The sequence below is a fragment of the Haplochromis burtoni genome, unplaced genomic scaffold, assembly GCF_018398535.1.
Source record: "Haplochromis burtoni strain Fernald_Lab_line unplaced genomic scaffold, NCSU_Asbu1 Contig_122, whole genome shotgun sequence".
Lineage (NCBI taxonomy): Eukaryota > Metazoa > Chordata > Actinopteri > Cichliformes > Cichlidae > Haplochromis > Haplochromis burtoni.
In genome coordinates, this window is record NW_024582483.1 from 966,789 (window position 1) to 984,125 (window position 17,337).

The window sequence follows — 17,337 nt, forward strand, 5'->3', positions numbered from 1 at the left end:
TTACAATTTTAATCTTAGCATCTTTACCAATAATCCAGATTATCAATAATCCACATGCCCTAATTAGTATGATCAGGGTACGCAGTAATATTTTATTAGACATCAGTGAACGACAACGACCATATACATCTTTGAATTATTTTATCAAGCCCGCAGCAGTTTTAGAATATTTACTGTGTAAACACTGCTCCAGACTGATGCAGGTTAATTTTCTGTTAGCTTTCTGATATCACATGCGATCATGTGACCAATCCATATTTGAATGGACTCACTCTAATAATAACCAAACCGTGAGACAGAGTCAGGTGGTATTCTGTTTGTTTATTTAAAGGTTTTCCCACTGCGCGCCCCCTCCCTGTGTGAAAGCCTAGTCTGAAAGGAGGAGGATACAGGCCACTATAGCGCCACATCAGCACATTTATTAACAAGGCTACTTGTTTATTCACAACACCTCCACCCCTGAATGGTATGGCACTCTGTGCTGCCCTGTAACAACAGACTAGCATGGTGAGGCTAGTTCAAAATAAATCCCCAGGGGGGGTTGAGGAAGGTCCAAAACAGGATGGAGTTTGAGATTAGACACTGAGACTCCAACTAATGAACAGAGTAGGAGGCAGTTTTGCTGAATATCAAAGTCCACAGAGGGAAAAAAAATGGGGAAGATGATGCTGAGAGACAAAGAGAAATTAGGCAATACAAAGTATTCTCTTTTGTCTCTCGATGAAGCTGCTGATCCGTAAGGCGCACTTTGATGATGAGTTGAACGTTGCGGCCTGAGATGAAGCCCCAAGATTCACAGCGTGGTCGTCGTCCTTCTCCAATCAATGACGTAGCTCCTCTCTCCTCCTTCCACACAAAAACGGATGGACTGAAGGGGAAGACAAGAGCGGAAATGCAGAGTGAGACTGTGAGCAAAAGGCGGGGTGATGAAGATGCTGCTGACTGTATGAGCATGCGGGAATGGCATTCAGATTAAAACTGAAGACAACATGCATCCCCTAATTTATATGCAGCCGCATTATGTGGACTAATGTAAAGTTTTATAGCCGGATGTTTAAAATATGAACACATCTCCACAGTGAAATCAAAGGGTGCAAGACAAATAGCTGACAAGACTCCACAACAACCTGTGCAGTGTGTTACCTGCGTAGGGGACTACAGATCTCCAATGGGAATGATTTCTTCGTTGATAAAAAACTCAATGGTCTCTTCCTCCCAGTCGTCCACATTGCTGTCCAGCTCATCTGTGCCCACTCCTACATGACACAAAAATTTCAGCACTCTTAAGAAAAAGCCTCAAAGGCAAGTTAACAGTGAGTGAGATAACAGTGAGAGGTCCCACCTCCTCTGAGCTCGAGGCGAATGCTCTTCTGTTCTTGATAAATCTTCAGCGCCTCCTCCCTGTACCGTCGGTAGTCTTCCATCATTGCCCTCCGCTTGTCCACCAGATCCTACTCACACAGAGCAGAGTTCAGCATCATAACCCACAAAGCTTACATTTCAGTGTGAACACACAGCTTGTATTACCATGAAAGCATGTAAAGTGTTAGCAGCCTCAGTGAATTATACTATAGAGTCAATATAAAAGTTAGCAAAACGCTTTAAATTTCTTTAAAGAGATACAGGAGATGATTAACTTGCAAATTAACAGGACAATAAAAAGGGGCCTATCCAATGCTGATGGAAGAGGTGGGGGACAGCACACGAAAAATTAGGAAAAGCATTTCCAACAAACTCTCCCAAAGATAAGTTAAAATATAAATATAAACAGGTCAAACCTTAGAAGCCTTGGACTGGCTCAGACGATCCTTCTGCTCAAAGATCTTTGAGTATTTCTTCAGATCCTTTTTGATCATCTGCAAGAGAACAGATGAGTGTATATGACAGCATGTTAACGTGACAGATGGCTTCACAAACGCATCATCGCAGTACATGGTGGACACATGTATAATGTGGTGTAGCTGGGAGCCTCAGATTAGAGCTAGAATCAGGAGCCACGGTGCAGCTCTCATACGAGGTGTCAGAAAAATTATGTTTGTCATCACTGGCTCCACACACTCAACAACACACACACACACACACACTATAGAGAAGAAACTGTACCTTTATCTGTTCTGTGCTGAGCAGGGTTGGAGGTCTTGGTCTCCAGAGCAGCTGACAGAACCGATCCTTGTTGTTCTTCTGGAGGAGCCGGCCCTGGAACGTCCACAGCCAGTACGCATTGTCCACCTAGCACGCACGTAAATGTGGAGAAAAACGAAGTGAATGGATGACAGAAAAAGACCAGACTGCATTTCCTCTCATCTGCAAAGGACTGGCGAGGCCTGTGGAGTGCTACGCACCTTGTGGCTCCACCACGAGACGGAGGTGACGACGTAGCGACCCGTTGGATCCCACTCCACGTCAGAGGCCATGTAATGCTCTGCTATGTTCATCATGGTGCAGTCTGACGTGTCTACAAAGGCGAGAGCTCCGTTCATACTGCAAAGGAGAGGCAAAGCGGTTACATCCATGTACAAAGACACTCATCTCTACAGATACCAATGAAACAAGCCTCAGATTAGCGTTAGAATCAGGAGCTTAGCTCTCATACGAGGTGTCAGAAAAAATGTTTAGTTTGTCATCAGTGGCTTCTTATATTCATCTCACACACACACACACACTCAGATAAAACCTACCTCCTGAGCCCAGCCAGCACCATAAACTGTCCCTGGGGGCTCCAGAAGATACTGTTGGCCTGCTGCTTGTCAAACATCTCTGTGAAAGGAAAAGTGTCACATTCAGTTTAGCGGACACATTAGAAGCAACAACGCTCTGCTATAACATTGCATGCCTGTCCTTCTACTCACTTATGAGCTCGATCTTGCCATTGTTTTTGACATGATAGAAAGAGGCGTTGATTCTTGGCGACTCGCCGTGGAGGACAGCAAACTTACTGCCATTGGGCTCCCATGCAAACGCTATGATGCTTTCTAGAAGGAAAACAACACGAAGGGAAACAGATTAACTTCCTTTCTGTGGAAATTAGAATTACTTGCAGCTCATTTCTGTGTTTGTACAAATACATGTCTTACCCTTCATCTCCACCACATCGACAGGAACCTGCTTCTCTCTCATGCGGAAGATTTCAAAGTTGGTAACGACACCCTGAGAAGGCAAAAAAAGTCAACTTATTATTTCTTGTTTTTTTTAAAAGAAATCTGTGACATATAAGCGGTTTGTCCTCTTTCTATGAGTACCTGTGTTCCTTTGGGAGTCCTGTCAACTTTCACACACAGATAATCCCCGTTTCTCTGCCAGTGCAGTTTGCAGTCGACGACATTGAAGAGATTGCGAACGCGGATCTCCTGACGGGAGGGCATCTGCATCAGAGTCACCCTGGCTGGGATGTCTTTGTCCTCGGGTACCCAGAACGCTATGATGTTGTCACCAGGAGACCACGAGAAGTCCCTGAAGATGCACAAACATTAATACCTCTATACAAAATGCCGTTGCTTTTTAAAGCATGAGAGTATAAAGGACTCTTACTTTATCCCAGTAATCTTGAGACTCTTCTTGTCCAGTAAGCCCATAGACTACAAGAAGAAAACAAAACATAAACCTTTAATATCATTTGCACATTTCATTTAAACGCATCTAGACTGTTTTCAGGCCTACTTACCGGAGTTTCATAGATGCTCAGTGTGTCTGGTGTCATCCTTGCAAAGAACTTCCCATCATGACTCCATCTGACAACAAACATGTAAAATTAGAAGACGCATCCAAACTCTGCAAGGACTCTGCAAATTTGACTTAAATTAGATTTAAAAGAGAGAAAGCATAATACTGACTTAAAAATAGGCCAATGTGCAGAACTCTCGCAGTGGAAGCCTCTCTTCTTCTGTCCGGTCAGAATGTCCCAGATGATGATGGCCTGTGGGTCCTCCTTGGTGTCCATCAGTGGACTGAAGGTCACCACATACCTGGAAGCCAACACAACCACACATTAAAATCAGACAGTGGCTCACAGGCCAACTCGGCACCTCTTTAGAGTGCTTTATCTGCACATTAATCATCCTTTGCTGTCCCCAGGTCATGGTGCAACAACCCACAGGATTTAGGTGACGTTGCCTTATTTACAGGAAATAAATAAATCACTAATGAATAAATACTAGAACGGGATACTCTGTGCACTATAATGTGCTTCTTTGGATTAAAAAAAAAAAATCGACTTTTTATTACCTTTCACATGGTGAGAAGTCAATGAGGGACACACCCTGATGACTGAACCTCTGAATCTGTTTGAACTTCTCGCCGCCCCACAGTGCGATTCCCCGCTGGTGGAACGTAGCCAGGTAGGTACCTTTAGGAGACCATCGGACGTACGTCTCTGTCCAGCGCTGCATCAAAGCAGGAAAAACATCAGAACTCTCCAAACCAGTTTGACTACTGACCAATCTTGTTTGATACAAGCCCTGCATTTCCCACCAACTCTGTGTGAGTAATTAAAAACTCACCGCTCTCTCTTCAACTGTGATTGGCTCTTTAGCGTCGTTGGAGAAAATGGCAGTCCTCTCTCCAGCTTCATAGATCACACTGTACTGGTCACGGCAATCTGGGTCCTCGATCCAATGGCGCATATTCCCCTGAAAACACAGACAAAGTAATTGTCGCTTGCAGGGTTTCAGGATAGAGACTGTCCTGTTGATTTATAAAGGTCAACTTAATAATGAAAGTGCTGACATGAAGCTATTTTTGTCAAACAAATTCTAAGTCTTATGACTGAAAAGTTAAGGTAACACTTACAAAGTCTTTGAAAGGCTGCTTTGCTGGAGCTTCCCATTCATCGCTGATGTTCATGTATCTAAAAAAACAAAACAAAAACAAAGGGGCAATTATTTACTTGTATTCCAAGTCTGGCAAGCAATACCTGGACAATGCATTTACTGGGTGGTACTCCATACTCACTTGTCAAAGTCAGTGAAGAGGTTGACCCTAAACGTGTGTTGCTTGTCGAGTTTGTATCCATCTGCGTTCTTGACTGCTTCGAGGGCTTGAGTAGGAGAAGCATACTCCAGGAAGATGTAACTGTAACGAGGTGAAAAAAACAATTACTAAAAAACAAAACAAAAACCCTCTGCTTCAAATCCGGAAATCCACCTTGAGTCAAAACAGATGCACAAAAGAACACAGAAGAAAACATCTGTGGTCTTACCCTTTGGTCATGCCATCTGCATCTGGATAAAACTCGGTCGTGATCTTGCCAAACTTGGAGAAGATCTTGTGTATGACGTTCTTGAGCTTTTCCAAACGCTCCGGGCCCACCTGAGGGACGTTGTCCACCACCACCACCGAGTCTATGCCGTCTGCCTCCTGGGGTTTTTCCCTCAGGATGTCATCAAGAAGCTCTGAAAAGTGAAGGAGGAGGGTCAGGGGTGATGAACAAGCTCATCGGACTGTGTGGGGTTGGGGTTCTTATCTCATTTTAATGACAACCTTCTTTTCATATACAAAAACCAATCTAAACTTTATAGCCACCACTTCAGTTACTGGTAGGGAAGACTGCATCGTTGAAACAGACATAATTCTTTTGTTTAAATTTCCATTAGAGATGTGTAGGTTTACGCTTCATGATTTATAAGTAGACAACATATAATCACATCATAATAAAGCTGATTCAATAGTACATCTCCTTTACACTCACTGCTTAATATACATCATTTTGATGAGGATAAAGAACCGCTATGCTGGCGTGTTTAGCTTCACAGAAGCTATTTCATTTGAGTCTCTGTTTAACTTAAGCTTGCATATTAATATTAAATGGTACTAATTTTGTTGTAAATTTACCCCCAAAGTTTCTATATACATAAATAATTATATTGTGACTACTACAGACAAAACACGTGTATCTGATGAGTCATTTTACCACAACTGCAAAACTTGCACAATTGAAAAGCTCTACTGAGCAAACGCCCCTCGGACCTGGGTTAGGATTACCACTGAGCTACAACCAGCTGCCCCATTCAAACTACTTTATATAGGCAAACAGCACAGAGAAAATAATGCGCCTTAACAGCTTTACTAGCTAAAATCATGTTTCGGTTTTTCAGATCGCATCGCACAGGCCCCAGTGTGGGGTCTGGGTGAGGCTGTAACGGGCGTTAAGTACACTGTGATAACGTTATGTTGGAGTTTTTTTTGGAGAAAAAGGGTGGTGTCGCTGTTGTATTCCTGGTAATTACGCTTATGCATCCAGCTCATGTTCATTGTTAACTATTCACTATTACTACGTGCCGGTGAGCAGAGAGGCAAGCTAGCTAGCTTTGTAGCATCTAAAACATCCCCACCATTGAGCTCTTAGCTAACTGCTAACAGCAGGCCGGAAAGCCGGCGTTTTTTCTGTGACTGCTTACCGTCGTCGTCGACATCGTCCACGTAGTCCTCCGGGTCGCTGAAGGAAGGCTCCTCCTCTTCATACTCGGGGTCGTCCACCATATCCACCGTTTCTTTCATTTAACAGAACTACGACACGGACTTTTGTCTACAGCGGAGCAAAAATCCCGAAAACGAAAAGGCTGGCGGTTCTCAGCCGGTGTAGCACCATGTGCGGATCCGTGAAAATGGACGACGTGACGGAAACGCGACACCGGAACCTCCTCAAAGGCGCGTGGAAAGGCTGCGCAGAAGCAGTAAAGCTGTAAAGCATAGGGACCGGAAGTACAACAGCTACTGGTGGTAATTTCCCCCCCCCACAGTGATGTTTAGAGATCAGCGAAGAGCGCAGCGGCGTGAGACCCGCCCAGAAGCACGGAAAAGGAAACGACACACCGGTAGATCCGAAACTGTTTCCCGCGAGACGTTCGTTTAGTAAAGTACAAAAACCAACGACTTTGTGTGTTTAAAGTAGCTGCTTCAGTTTGGTCTGTACTGCATAATTTAGCTAGAGGTCACATTTACATTGACATGAGTGGTTAGAGAATGTGTAGACGTTATATAACTCCTAGTTGTAAAGACCTAAGCTAGCAACTGCGGTTATTAACACGCACACCTTAGCACCATGGACAGAGAGTGTGTGTCACTGCTGCCCCGGGTCTGTGAGGTGCTGGCGGCCTCAGGGAGCTCGCTGCCCGATGACACCATTCTGGAGAAACTGCTGGACTGGTTCACAGCGCTCACCGAGGCTGGTTAGTAGTACTGACCCTAACAGGATAGTGTCTTCATTCTTCCTCCTCTCCCACTATCTTTCTAATAGGAGGATCGATTCAAATATTATATTATTAAAACTATCGATACCATCTAATCGATACTTTATTTCTATTCTTTAAGTTCAGTATGTAACCCTCTACCCTGGGTTGAATAACAGATATTTTGAAAATGAAACAAACATGCGATGACTGTCTTTTTTGTGTTGACTGTCACTTCTGCTTCATTTATGGCTTATAGCATATTTAAACGACACAAGCGGAGACAGAGACAAGCACATTTACATTCCAGTTCTCCGAAAAAAAAAAACCCAGCTTCAAAATACATGAAAAGCTGAAAGGTGTGTTTTAAAGAGCCCTCATTCTCCAGAGAACTGATCTAAACTTAATACCATGCAGCGAATCACTGTATTTGTAGGTGATTATTACTCAGATTATATCACCGATATTTGCAGATAACATTTACACTTTGTAAAAGATCCCAAAACTCAAAGATACTTATATATATATATATGTATGTATATATGTTATATTGCATTAATAAAGAAATTTAAATTTAAAATGTTCCTTTTTCATGTCTTTTATACCTTTATCATTTCTGTTTATGGTGCACATAAAAAAGTGATCCTGTGTAAGTCTGTATCATTGTTTTTCTTTTCTTTCACTCTTTGAAGGGGAGTCTCTGCTGGAGGCCTGTCCGTGTCTGCTTGAGTTCATATCTGCTGTGATTCATGACACGGCTTCAGCCCCAGGTGTCCTCTCCTTCACTCTCAGACTCATCGGCTTATTGGCTGCTGCTGAGGATGACTTCATAGTTCTTAAGGTAGAGCTTCTGACGCCTGTTGCATTTAGTAAACTGTTACAAAATATTCCAGTGCTTATCTGCTCTATTATTGTGCCTCCCTCTCTCTCTTGCAGGAGTCCTTAGTACTGGATCTTGTCTTTAGCTGTCAGCACTGGCAGGAGTTAGGGCTCTGGGAGGATCCCTGCATACGGATTGGCTGGATCCAGGGCTTAAGGACCACACTGCAGCATCCAAATGGTCTTAGCTTCTTTATACAAGCAGGTGAGTTTTGTGCATCGATTCATGAGAGGGGGATCATTAGTGTTAAGGATAATATGCTATTTCTGTTCATCCTTTAATTTGTTTGCTCTTGCATATCAAATTCAGGGTCACTGGGGGCTGGATCTTTCCCAGCTGCCATAGGGCGAGAGGCACTGTGCTATAGGTATTATATTGTTGTAATTCTGACGCATCCTCAGTGGCGTGTCTAGAAAATTTTTGTTGGGGGGGCCAAGTAGGGGCACAGATTTGGAGAAGGGTGGCAGATATAATTGGCAGATATTGTTAAAAACAATTCTACCAACCGTTAACCATACTTCAATAACCCTATAAACCTAATAACCGAATGCGCTTTTAACTCTTATTAGAATGAGATTTTAACCACTACGGTGCAAAGTTTTTAGATACTGCGTTGATAAAGTACAAGAGATACAATCAGTCAGTGTTTACTCAGCAGTCAAGGACATCAATATTTGCATAGTATTTTTACTGACATGTAGTGCACATATGTTTTGGGCAAAAACATTTTTGAATATTAAAATACGAACATTTTTAACATACAATTGGCAAATTAGCCAATGCCAATGCAAAACCAATGCCTGTTAAAAAAAGAAGATAATCTTCTCACAAACTGGTGTTTGATTTTGAAACAGGAAAAAAGTGGGGAAACAACTGAAAAGACTAACATTTGAATAAAACCTGAAAGCAAGTAAATACTTTCTATGCTGCCTTATGGTAAACTTTGGTAATATTGATGCATAAATAATAATAATGAGATTGGATTTATATAGCGCTTTTCAAGGCACCCAAAGCGCTTTACAATGCCACTATTCATTCACTCTCACATTCACACACTGGTGGAGGCAGCTACGGTTGTAGCCACAGCTGCCCTGGGGCAGACTGACAGAAGCGAGGCTGCCATATGCGCCATCGGCCCCTCTGGCCAACACCAGTAGGGTAAAGTGTCTTGCCCAAGGACACAACGACCAGGACAGAGAGTCCCGGGATCGAACCGGCGACCTTCCGGTTACAGATACGCATTACCCAACCCCTGAGCCACGGTCGCTTTAAAATAAAGATAACACTGGTGATGATGAAATACAGTCAGCTGGCATGGTGACACTGCCAGTATTAACCTGCAGGGCTGGACTGGGACAAAAATGGGCATTTTGACTACAGACCGGCCCACCAGGTATTAAAGCCATAAAGCCTTTGAATGAAAACAAATGCTGTTGTGACAGTGATGTACAGTCTTTTTGGTATATGTATGATTTCTATACATTTTACGTCAGATAAAAACTTTGTTCGCAAGATTCAGATAATTATTTAATAAAAGCTAAATATTTGAATGAGAATAAAAAAGAAAAGTATTTCTTTGTGCCCCCCTCTCCCTGTTAATGCCCTACCTGGCCCCCTGGCAACACTTTGCTAGACCCGCCCCTGCACAGTTACCAGCTGTCAGCTACTTAGAAAAAGGATCCTGGTGTTATTTGTCTCTCAGAAACAGTTCATAACTTCCCTTCAACTCATTCATGTCACCTAAAAGGTAAACCTGTTTCTCCATCACCTGTTCAGCTCTGATGATCCAGTAAGGACATCTCCTGGTTTCATCTTCATGTTTCCCTCTCACCAGATATCCAAACCGATATCATGACCAGCAGCTTTTGCAGCTGTGGCTCCAGCAAACATCAGCTGATACTAGAAATTAATATTAAATAAATTCTAACAACAGCTGATCAAGCTTAAACGTGCTGCTGTTGTTTAGCGCGACATCCGCTGGTTTCCTCTTTTTGGCGCAAAGTGGGCGATAAACAAACAGAGAGAAAAGCTGATCAGCTGATCATTGATCAGTTTCATGATTGAAGTAGCAATAGAAGAGGCAGCTGTAAAGACAGAATAATCCAGCTTTGTGTCTTTTTCCATTCTAGCTAAAGTCGGGACAAACTGCGTCTCTTCTCAGCTCAATACGAAACGCGTAATATTTTCTCTGAATGAGGGACCATTCCATTTTTAAGGAGCTGTTGGCAACTCTACTAACTAACCTTATGAATAAAATAAAGTTCACTATCAGTAACATCATAGCAACCGAACAGCTGTATAGAAACTCGTCATGCTAGCTCACGCAGTACGAGTTATTGTAACTGACTGTAAAAAGTCAGCACAACGAAAATAAACTGCCACCTAAACTTGGTTCTATATCTGACCCAGATAGACTGCAGGTCATAACTTCTTACCTGAAGTTCAGTTCACCTGACACTCGGACCGGCGGCCGCCTCGGGTCTCTCCTCCTGCCTCCCCTTCCCTCATCCACCTGTGGCCTCTGTGGAAGCTCCGCCATAGCCACCACCAAACAACTGAGTTATTTTTACACATCGGCCAGCATCTGGCCAATCCACCACCTCTCATTGTTCATGCCGTTACAAAAAAAAAAAAAAGTCATCAGCCCACCGTGCAAATGTCCGATGGCTAGTCCAGCTATGTTAACTTGTTAATCTTTCGCAAAAATGTTTTCTGCGGTGCCGTCTTTCGTGCTTGGCTCTCCTACCTTTGCTAACATGATGCTCATAGTGCAGAAGCCGGTGCTGCATTCACTTACCCTCGGATATCTGAGCTTCACTGTGAAACCATAATCGTACATTTGATATTTCATTAAATTTTATTGTTTTAGCTTCGGGGTGGCACCTGGGGTGGCCAGTCTGGTTGGGGGGGGGGTGGCCTGTGCCCCCCCAGGCCACCCCGCTGGACACGCCACTGCGCATCCTCATATATATGTATTATCTTTGTTTGTTTTTTTTAGATTTCATTGAGCCGCTTCTGCAACTCCAGACAGACACAAGCCTATTTGTTGCCTCGGCTGCCAATCAAATGCTCGCCCACGTCCTGCTGTTCTGTCAGCCTGTCTCATCTATAGGATGTAATGGCACCAATAAGAAGGAAGATGAGCAGAACACAAGCGTGTCCAAGGCAGTTGTAGAAAACCCAGCCGAGCCCATGGAAATAAACCAAGATTGCACCGCTGTTGTCGATGCAATCTCAGAGTACCTCAAGAGGGCGCTGGGGGTTCCCAAGGGAAGCGCACAGCTTCATCAGTGTCAGCAGACCCTCAGATTGCTGGCTCTGCTCCTGGGCCAGACCAAGCCTCCTCTGCATGACAAGCTGCTGCAGACAGTCACAGCTTCTCTGGAGGAAATGGTGGCAGCAGACTGTAGTGAACTCACACTGCCTCTGATGGATGTCATTCTAGCTGCATGCAGGTAAACCCCTCATAAAACACAGTAGAGTGTAGCTTTATAGAGTTGTCTGTCCTTTTTTGTCTCTACTAGAGATTATTTAGATTTTAAGTAGTGACTTTAAGAGGATGGTGAGGACAGTGGAGCTTCCTGGCTGATTATGCAAATCTGCTAATAGATATAGCATCAATGGCTTTGTTCTGTTGATCTATGCAATACAACAGGACAGTGTAATGGTCAGCCATCATTCACAGCATTTACTTAGTGGTTGTTTTTAAGTATACATTAGTGACTGTGCTGCTGTTCAGCCTCTTTCTGGTTTAGTTTATAGACTCTTGCTGTGCTTGCTCCTGCAGCCGCGTCCCAGACCAGCGCATCACCCGTCTTTTAACTTTCATGTTGAACGTCAGGAAACCTGCTGACCTCGTCCATGCTGCAGCTGCTTTTCTCCGCGGCGGCCATCAGTAAGCACAGCTTGTTCAGCCAACACAAACTCTGTACACAAAAGTCTGTAGAGGTTGGGTTTTCTGTTAAAAAGCCCTGAGGATTTGTCAGTCTAGTGTCTTGTCTGCAAACTTTTCTTCTTCTTCTTCTGGTTTTATGTGCAGTGACCGTGTCCACACAGCTCAGTCTGTGAGATTACTGCTGCTACCCCTCGACATCATATCTGGCCAGAACCGACTAGGCACAAACACTGCAGGTGACCCACAAAGACGTACACTCTTGAGAAAAATCTGTGTTATCTTGCATTTATGTTATGGAGTAACATGAGATCTGGGCCTATAGGAGACATGCATCGGTTTGCCATGACTGAGCAGCTGAAGAGCAAAACCTCCTGCATCTCCATGATCAGTGTGTGTCTAACAAACACACCTCAGATCGCACACATGGTGAGTGTAAGGACAGGAGAGAGTGGCTAAGTAAATATTGGATCTTTTTCGGTTAACACTATAATTTTTAATTCCTCTGTAATAAAACAGGCTTTTTAGGTTATTTATTTGTAATTACAATGTAATTATATTTACATACACACAATTAAAGGCAGGCACACTAGAATAAGGGGATAACATGTATAATAATAATTCTTTCCTGTACTGTACACTTAAGTAGATGCATGTAAACATAATTACATTGTAATTTCTGATAAAATCTGAACGATAGAAGTAACACGCCCTTAGTCGCAGGCCATGTTATAAGGTGTTAGCTTTGTTTCTAACGCATGGAAAGGCTTATAATCTGCCTCTCTCCCTCAGGATCCTGACTGCCTCCCCTGCGCTCCGGATTTAATCGTGTCTGGAATTCTGTCGTTACTGAGGATCTGCAGCGGCGACTCGTCCTCCTCGGCCGCTGGCTGTAGTGAAGTTTTCAGGAATGTCGTTGGCAGTGGGAAAGTTCAGAAATGTGCTCTAGAGGCTCTGACAGCTGTCAGTAACAGCCCAGGTGAAGCTGTCATTAGAGTTAGAATCCATATTACATGAATGGAACTAAAAGGGAATACTGAAAACAATCATTCTCTTTATGGAGGATATAAAGACCTTTAGTGCATATATTAAGATAAGATAAGATAAGACTTTATTGATCCCACAACGGGGAAATTTTTGCGTCACCTCAGCTCAAGTACAGATATATGAAGGAAATACAAAAATACAATTGAGTACAATCAATGAAAAAAAGTAAGAAAAGTAAAGTGATGAGTTTTTAAAAATTCTGTAAGATACTTCTACAAAACAAAAGTAGTATATGGCATATGTGGGAAAAACAAATGTTAAAGGAACACGCTGAGTTAATTTACGTGTCTTTTTGTGTTTCAGGAGCAAATGGCAAGCTGACTGACGTGCTCACACTTCTGATACAGTATCTGGACGATCCTGATTCTGATCCCACTGTAAGTTTGTGCGTGTTTTTGTTCACAGATGCAAGATGATCACAACTATCAGAGATTTGTACAGCTGCTTTGATTCACACCTAAACTGGCTGTAGGTGTGAATTAAAACGTGAGTCTGTTTCACTGTGTTTGCTCTAATATGGATGCACCCTGGCTCTCATCCCATTACACTGGGTTGAGTCAATATCCTGACCTGTGGAAGATCTATCTTAGAGTTTCATTTCTAGTTCTTTGTAAAGGTGATGGATGTGGTTAAAGTTGGAGTTAGTCAAGTTTTTCCATAGCGCACAAAGCCAGGAATATCTCTCCCCAGACTGTGGTCGTTACACACTGTTGTCTGAGAGTATCACTGTACGTTGAAGGACTGTCACTTCTTTCATTATTTGGAACTAAGAGTCCCAAACCATCCAGCAGATGGCGTCAGTAACCTGAGTATCTCAACCTGTTTTTACACAGGTCAAAGTTAAATTTCTTTTGCTCACTTTCAAGCATCAAAAATCTTCTTTACACAATTTTCTGTAATTGTCATAGAGTCATGTAAAAAGCACAAGTTTCTGCTTTTTATTTTTGAATGGACAAGAACTAATGAGATAGAGAAAGGTTTAAGATTTTAAAAGGCAGGTTGAGGGGAACAAAAATGTTTTTTGGACTGAACATCGTGATAAGATGAATGCGTCTTTGTTTTTTAGGTGCTACATAAGTCCTACCAAGCCTTGGTAAAGTGGATGAGTGTTTGCACAGACGTCTCCTTTATAACAGACCAGCTCAGACACGGTAAATCACAGCGTTAGCATCTTCCCTGTAGCTCATAAAGCCTGTGCAATAGGTCTGCACAACAAATCACATTGTTTGTGTCTGTTAGATCTCGTCCAGGTGGTGAAGAAACGTGCGTGTGACATGCGCTGGGAGGTAAGAGACTCAACGATGGAGTTTCTGGGGCACCTGGGAGCGATGCGTGTCTGCCGGGCGCCAGCTGAGCAGGCGTGCGATGCCTCTGAGGCCCTGCTGGGTGGCTGCTGCTGTACCACTCCTCTCCTCAGGGAGGCTCTGCAGGATCCAGAGAGTTATGTGAGAGCCAGCGCGATCAAAGCACTGGCACAGACAGTGATGCACAGCTGGCAGGAGGGGGCAGCACCCACACAGGAGCAGGTGAGAAGAAGTAAAGGCAAACCTGTCGAAATAGGACCGAGGAATGTGTACATGAACGTGCATGCGTGACAGGAGGATAAAGACACATGTGAATACTCAAAAACAGTAAATATTAGAATCTTAACACCGATATTATATATGTAGCATGTATTTGTATAACAAACTGGTTTATTTCACCTGCTTTGGTGCAAATAAAAGTGACAACATGTGCACTGAAGAGGCAACAAGAGGATCACACAGTGTGGCCAGCACAGTGTCCTCCAGCAGGCTTTATCACCAAGCTGTCAGAAGAAGACTCCATGAGGGTGGCACAAGTACCCAGCATCCTTCAGTGGAGCCTGTGGTCACAGATTGGCACAGGCATTAGTAAGAAAACACCTGAACTGGCAGGTTCACCAGTGGTGCCCCGTTGTTTTCACAGATGATCTTGCATCCGCAATAATTATATAATTTTTGCCGTGGTCTGTCCAGACTCTTTCACAGCTGCCACATGTGCTCTGTGTGAACCTGCCCTTGTTTGAGTCAACTGTTCAGCTGGAAGGAGGTATTTTTGTAGCAAAGGCAATAACACGCTGTGTTTAGTAGAAGTAAAAGGCTTATTCTGAGAGGGCAACAGAGCAGAGATGCAGTAGGATTTGGCGTTTATTGTTGTGCCTCAAGACACTGTGACATTAGATGAGCTGGGCGTCGAACTGTGGACCTTCCTAATAGTAGACAGCCTGAGCTGAAAACGCCTCCAGCTTCTGTTCAAAGCATCAATTGCATTAGGGGAGAATTTTTCCACTTTTTGTTTTGTTCTGTGGAATAACAGCAACACTCAAGATAGAGATAGTGGGGCTCAGAACAGATATCAGATTTAAATGATAATAGTTCATCTGTAGTTTGATTTGAACTTGCCCGGTTTTGCTAACTCGATGTCCCGTCTATCTCCAGACTGAAATCGTGACCCGGCTGCTTGAGATTCTCTCCCAGGACACAGAAGGGTTTGCCAGGAGGGCTGTTGTAAAGTTCTTCATCGCCTGGTTCTCTTCACATACGTCACACACGCCCCCGTCGTCGCCTGCCTCCCCCTCCTGCTCTCTCCTCATGCAGTCTGTACGCTCCGTCCTCTCACGAGGCTGTGCCGATCTGGACTGGGAGGTCAAAGTTCACACGCTGGAGCTGGCGGAGTTGCTGCTGGACAAAGCCTTTTTGGGGCACGGGAGTTATGCGAAGGGCTCGGACGCACGTCCGGCCCAACCACACGCGTACGCTGTGATGCCTGACCGAGCCTACACACTTCACACACACGGAGACACGCGCGTACAGGACGCGGAGTCAGATTTAGTCGACGTGTTGAAGAGTCTGGTTGAGCAGGGAGTCATCTCTGCATTGCTGAGCGGTCTGGTCGACTGCGATAGGCCTGTAGCTTTAAAGGCCTGTAGACTGCTGATAACACTCAGAGTGACAGTTTGTCCGGCATCGCAAGGGGACCCAGATGTATCTGATGCCACGGCAACAGTTGCCAGAGTGTCCTGTGAGCTGCCCAGAGCAGGTTGGGCACAAGAGATCAGAAAGATACTGGGTGTAAGGACTGAGGCTAATGCTGAGAGAGATTTAAATGCACTCAATGCCACCAGCTTTGAAGACCACAGCGAGGAAGGAGCGAGCGCTGTGAGTCATTGCGAGCGCGTAAGCGTGTGTGAAGCGTTGGGCTCTCTGGGTTTGGACGACAGGCTGGAGATCCTCAGTAGAAGCAGTGACCACGTGCATAACTCGCCCCTCTCACTACTGCAGGACATACTAACTGCGAGCACCTCTCACACTCATTCAAACACACAACCAGGGCAAGAGGTCATAGTGGACTGCTACTAACGCACACACGAATAAATCAAGTTACATTTCTCTTCATGTTGTTGCAATATTCAAATTCGTTGAATCCAAGAGGAGCACGCTAATTGTGGTTTTTTATTTGTTTGCTTGTTTACTTCTTTCACCTGGGTAATTGTAATGCAGCAGTTGAGTTGTAATCAAAAAGTTTTGTGACTCCACTCCACTGATTTAAATGTGCCCACTGACACCTGCACCTTTACACCACTCACAGTGCCGCTGCTATGCATCGCTCCCAGCTTGAATGTCCAGGATCAATCCTGGATCTCAGCTATGACTCAGACTCAGTGTAGTCTAAAGCCCCAAAGGTGGCGCTGTGGGTGAGACCAGGAGAGTGGTTGTTGAGCTGACCTACTTCTGAATTTGTCCCGGGGGATCACCCCCTCAGTGCCAAGTTCTCCCGTAGCACCCTGAAGCGTCAAAGGGAGAACGTTCACTCCAAATTACACACAGCTCAATGAAAAAGCAGATTTGGCTCCCTGCGACTTTGTCCTCTCTTCCGCAACAAAATTCAAGTTGAAGGCTCGCAGTGGAGGAGATCCAGCCCTCAGGAGGAGAGAAGCATAAAGGCACAGTGACAGCATTTTTACACCTGCACTTACAAACCTTTTTGATCATATTTCATGTAATTAATTAAAAGAAAAGACCCATCATCCTATAAGGACCCCAGCCACATTTAAAACATATAGCTATAGCAATGTGTCGCAGTAAATTGTCAGCATTTGTTTGCTGTTCGTGCACCATTTTAAATGAGAATATGAGCTAAATATAGACAATCCCAGAGTTGATGTGAAGCAAAAGAGTTGCCAAACACTTTCTTTGCATTGTCCAACCTGCCACTGAATGATGTCACAGTGGCCACTCACATAAGTGGGATCTAAAAGCTCAACTGAAGTTTATTCACATCAAAATCCTCTAAATAAATGCAAATTTTGTAAAAAAAAGCGTGTTATTTTATTG

At 43.9% G+C, this 17,337-nt stretch overlaps 2 protein-coding genes and 2 non-coding genes across 4 annotated transcripts; 1 reads left to right on the forward strand and 3 right to left on the reverse strand.

The window, feature by feature from the left end:
* Positions 1–301: 301 nt before the first annotated feature.
* On the reverse strand, positions 302–6,638 carry eif3ba (eukaryotic translation initiation factor 3, subunit Ba). The gene is made up of 19 exons (XM_005929290.3): positions 6,393–6,638; positions 5,195–5,387; positions 4,948–5,067; positions 4,786–4,843; positions 4,497–4,625; positions 4,222–4,379; positions 3,831–3,962; positions 3,662–3,728; positions 3,529–3,575; positions 3,240–3,450; positions 3,075–3,147; positions 2,850–2,972; positions 2,679–2,757; positions 2,343–2,481; positions 2,104–2,229; positions 1,779–1,856; positions 1,343–1,451; positions 1,144–1,256; positions 302–868 (listed from the first exon to the last, which is right to left on the reverse strand). Exons 1-18 carry the CDS (start codon positions 6,490–6,492, stop codon positions 1,156–1,158), a joined length of 2,043 nt encoding a protein of 680 aa, XP_005929352.1. The 5' UTR covers positions 6,493–6,638; the 3' UTR covers positions 302–868; positions 1,144–1,155.
* Positions 1,966–2,050, reverse strand: LOC121815046. The gene has a single exon (XR_006054747.1). It is a non-coding gene; the product is annotated as a small nucleolar RNA SNORD60 (small nucleolar RNA).
* Positions 2,551–2,632, reverse strand: LOC121815047. Its single transcript, XR_006054748.1, has one exon. It is a non-coding gene; the product is annotated as a small nucleolar RNA SNORD60 (small nucleolar RNA).
* Positions 6,639–6,697: 59 nt separating the features above from the next.
* On the forward strand, positions 6,698–17,321 carry brat1 (BRCA1-associated ATM activator 1). Its single transcript, XM_005929291.3, has 12 exons — positions 6,698–7,163; positions 7,856–8,004; positions 8,100–8,247; positions 11,042–11,498; positions 11,831–11,938; positions 12,083–12,174; positions 12,261–12,364; positions 12,728–12,914; positions 13,286–13,359; positions 14,049–14,133; positions 14,222–14,508; positions 15,442–17,321. Exons 1-12 carry the CDS (start codon positions 7,037–7,039, stop codon positions 16,360–16,362), a joined length of 2,739 nt encoding a protein of 912 aa, XP_005929353.1. The 5' UTR covers positions 6,698–7,036; the 3' UTR covers positions 16,363–17,321.
* The last annotated feature ends 16 nt before the right edge of the window (positions 17,322–17,337 follow it).

What these genes read in the sequence shown, in the direction of transcription:
- eif3ba (XM_005929290.3), bottom strand. Translation starts at nt 6,492, where the DNA reads ATGAAAGAAACGGTGGATATGGTGGACGACCCCGAGTATGAAGAGGAG. An exon ending in TCAGCACAGAACAGATAAAG is followed by an intron (nt 1,857 to 2,103) that starts GTACAGTTTCTT and finishes GTTCTCTTGCAG; the next exon opens with ATGATCAAAAAGGATCTGAA. An exon ending in TCGCCTCGAGCTCAGAGGAG is followed by an intron (nt 1,257 to 1,342) that starts GTGGGACCTCTC and finishes TGTGTCATGTAG; the next exon opens with GAGTGGGCACAGATGAGCTG.
- brat1 (XM_005929291.3), top strand. Translation starts at nt 7,037, where the DNA reads ATGGACAGAGAGTGTGTGTCACTGCTGCCCCGGGTCTGTGAGGTGCTG. An exon ending in AACAGACCAGCTCAGACACG is followed by an intron (nt 14,134 to 14,221) that starts GTAAATCACAGC and finishes TGTGTCTGTTAG; the next exon opens with ATCTCGTCCAGGTGGTGAAG. An exon ending in CAGCACCCACACAGGAGCAG is followed by an intron (nt 14,509 to 15,441) that starts GTGAGAAGAAGT and finishes GTCTATCTCCAG; the next exon opens with ACTGAAATCGTGACCCGGCT.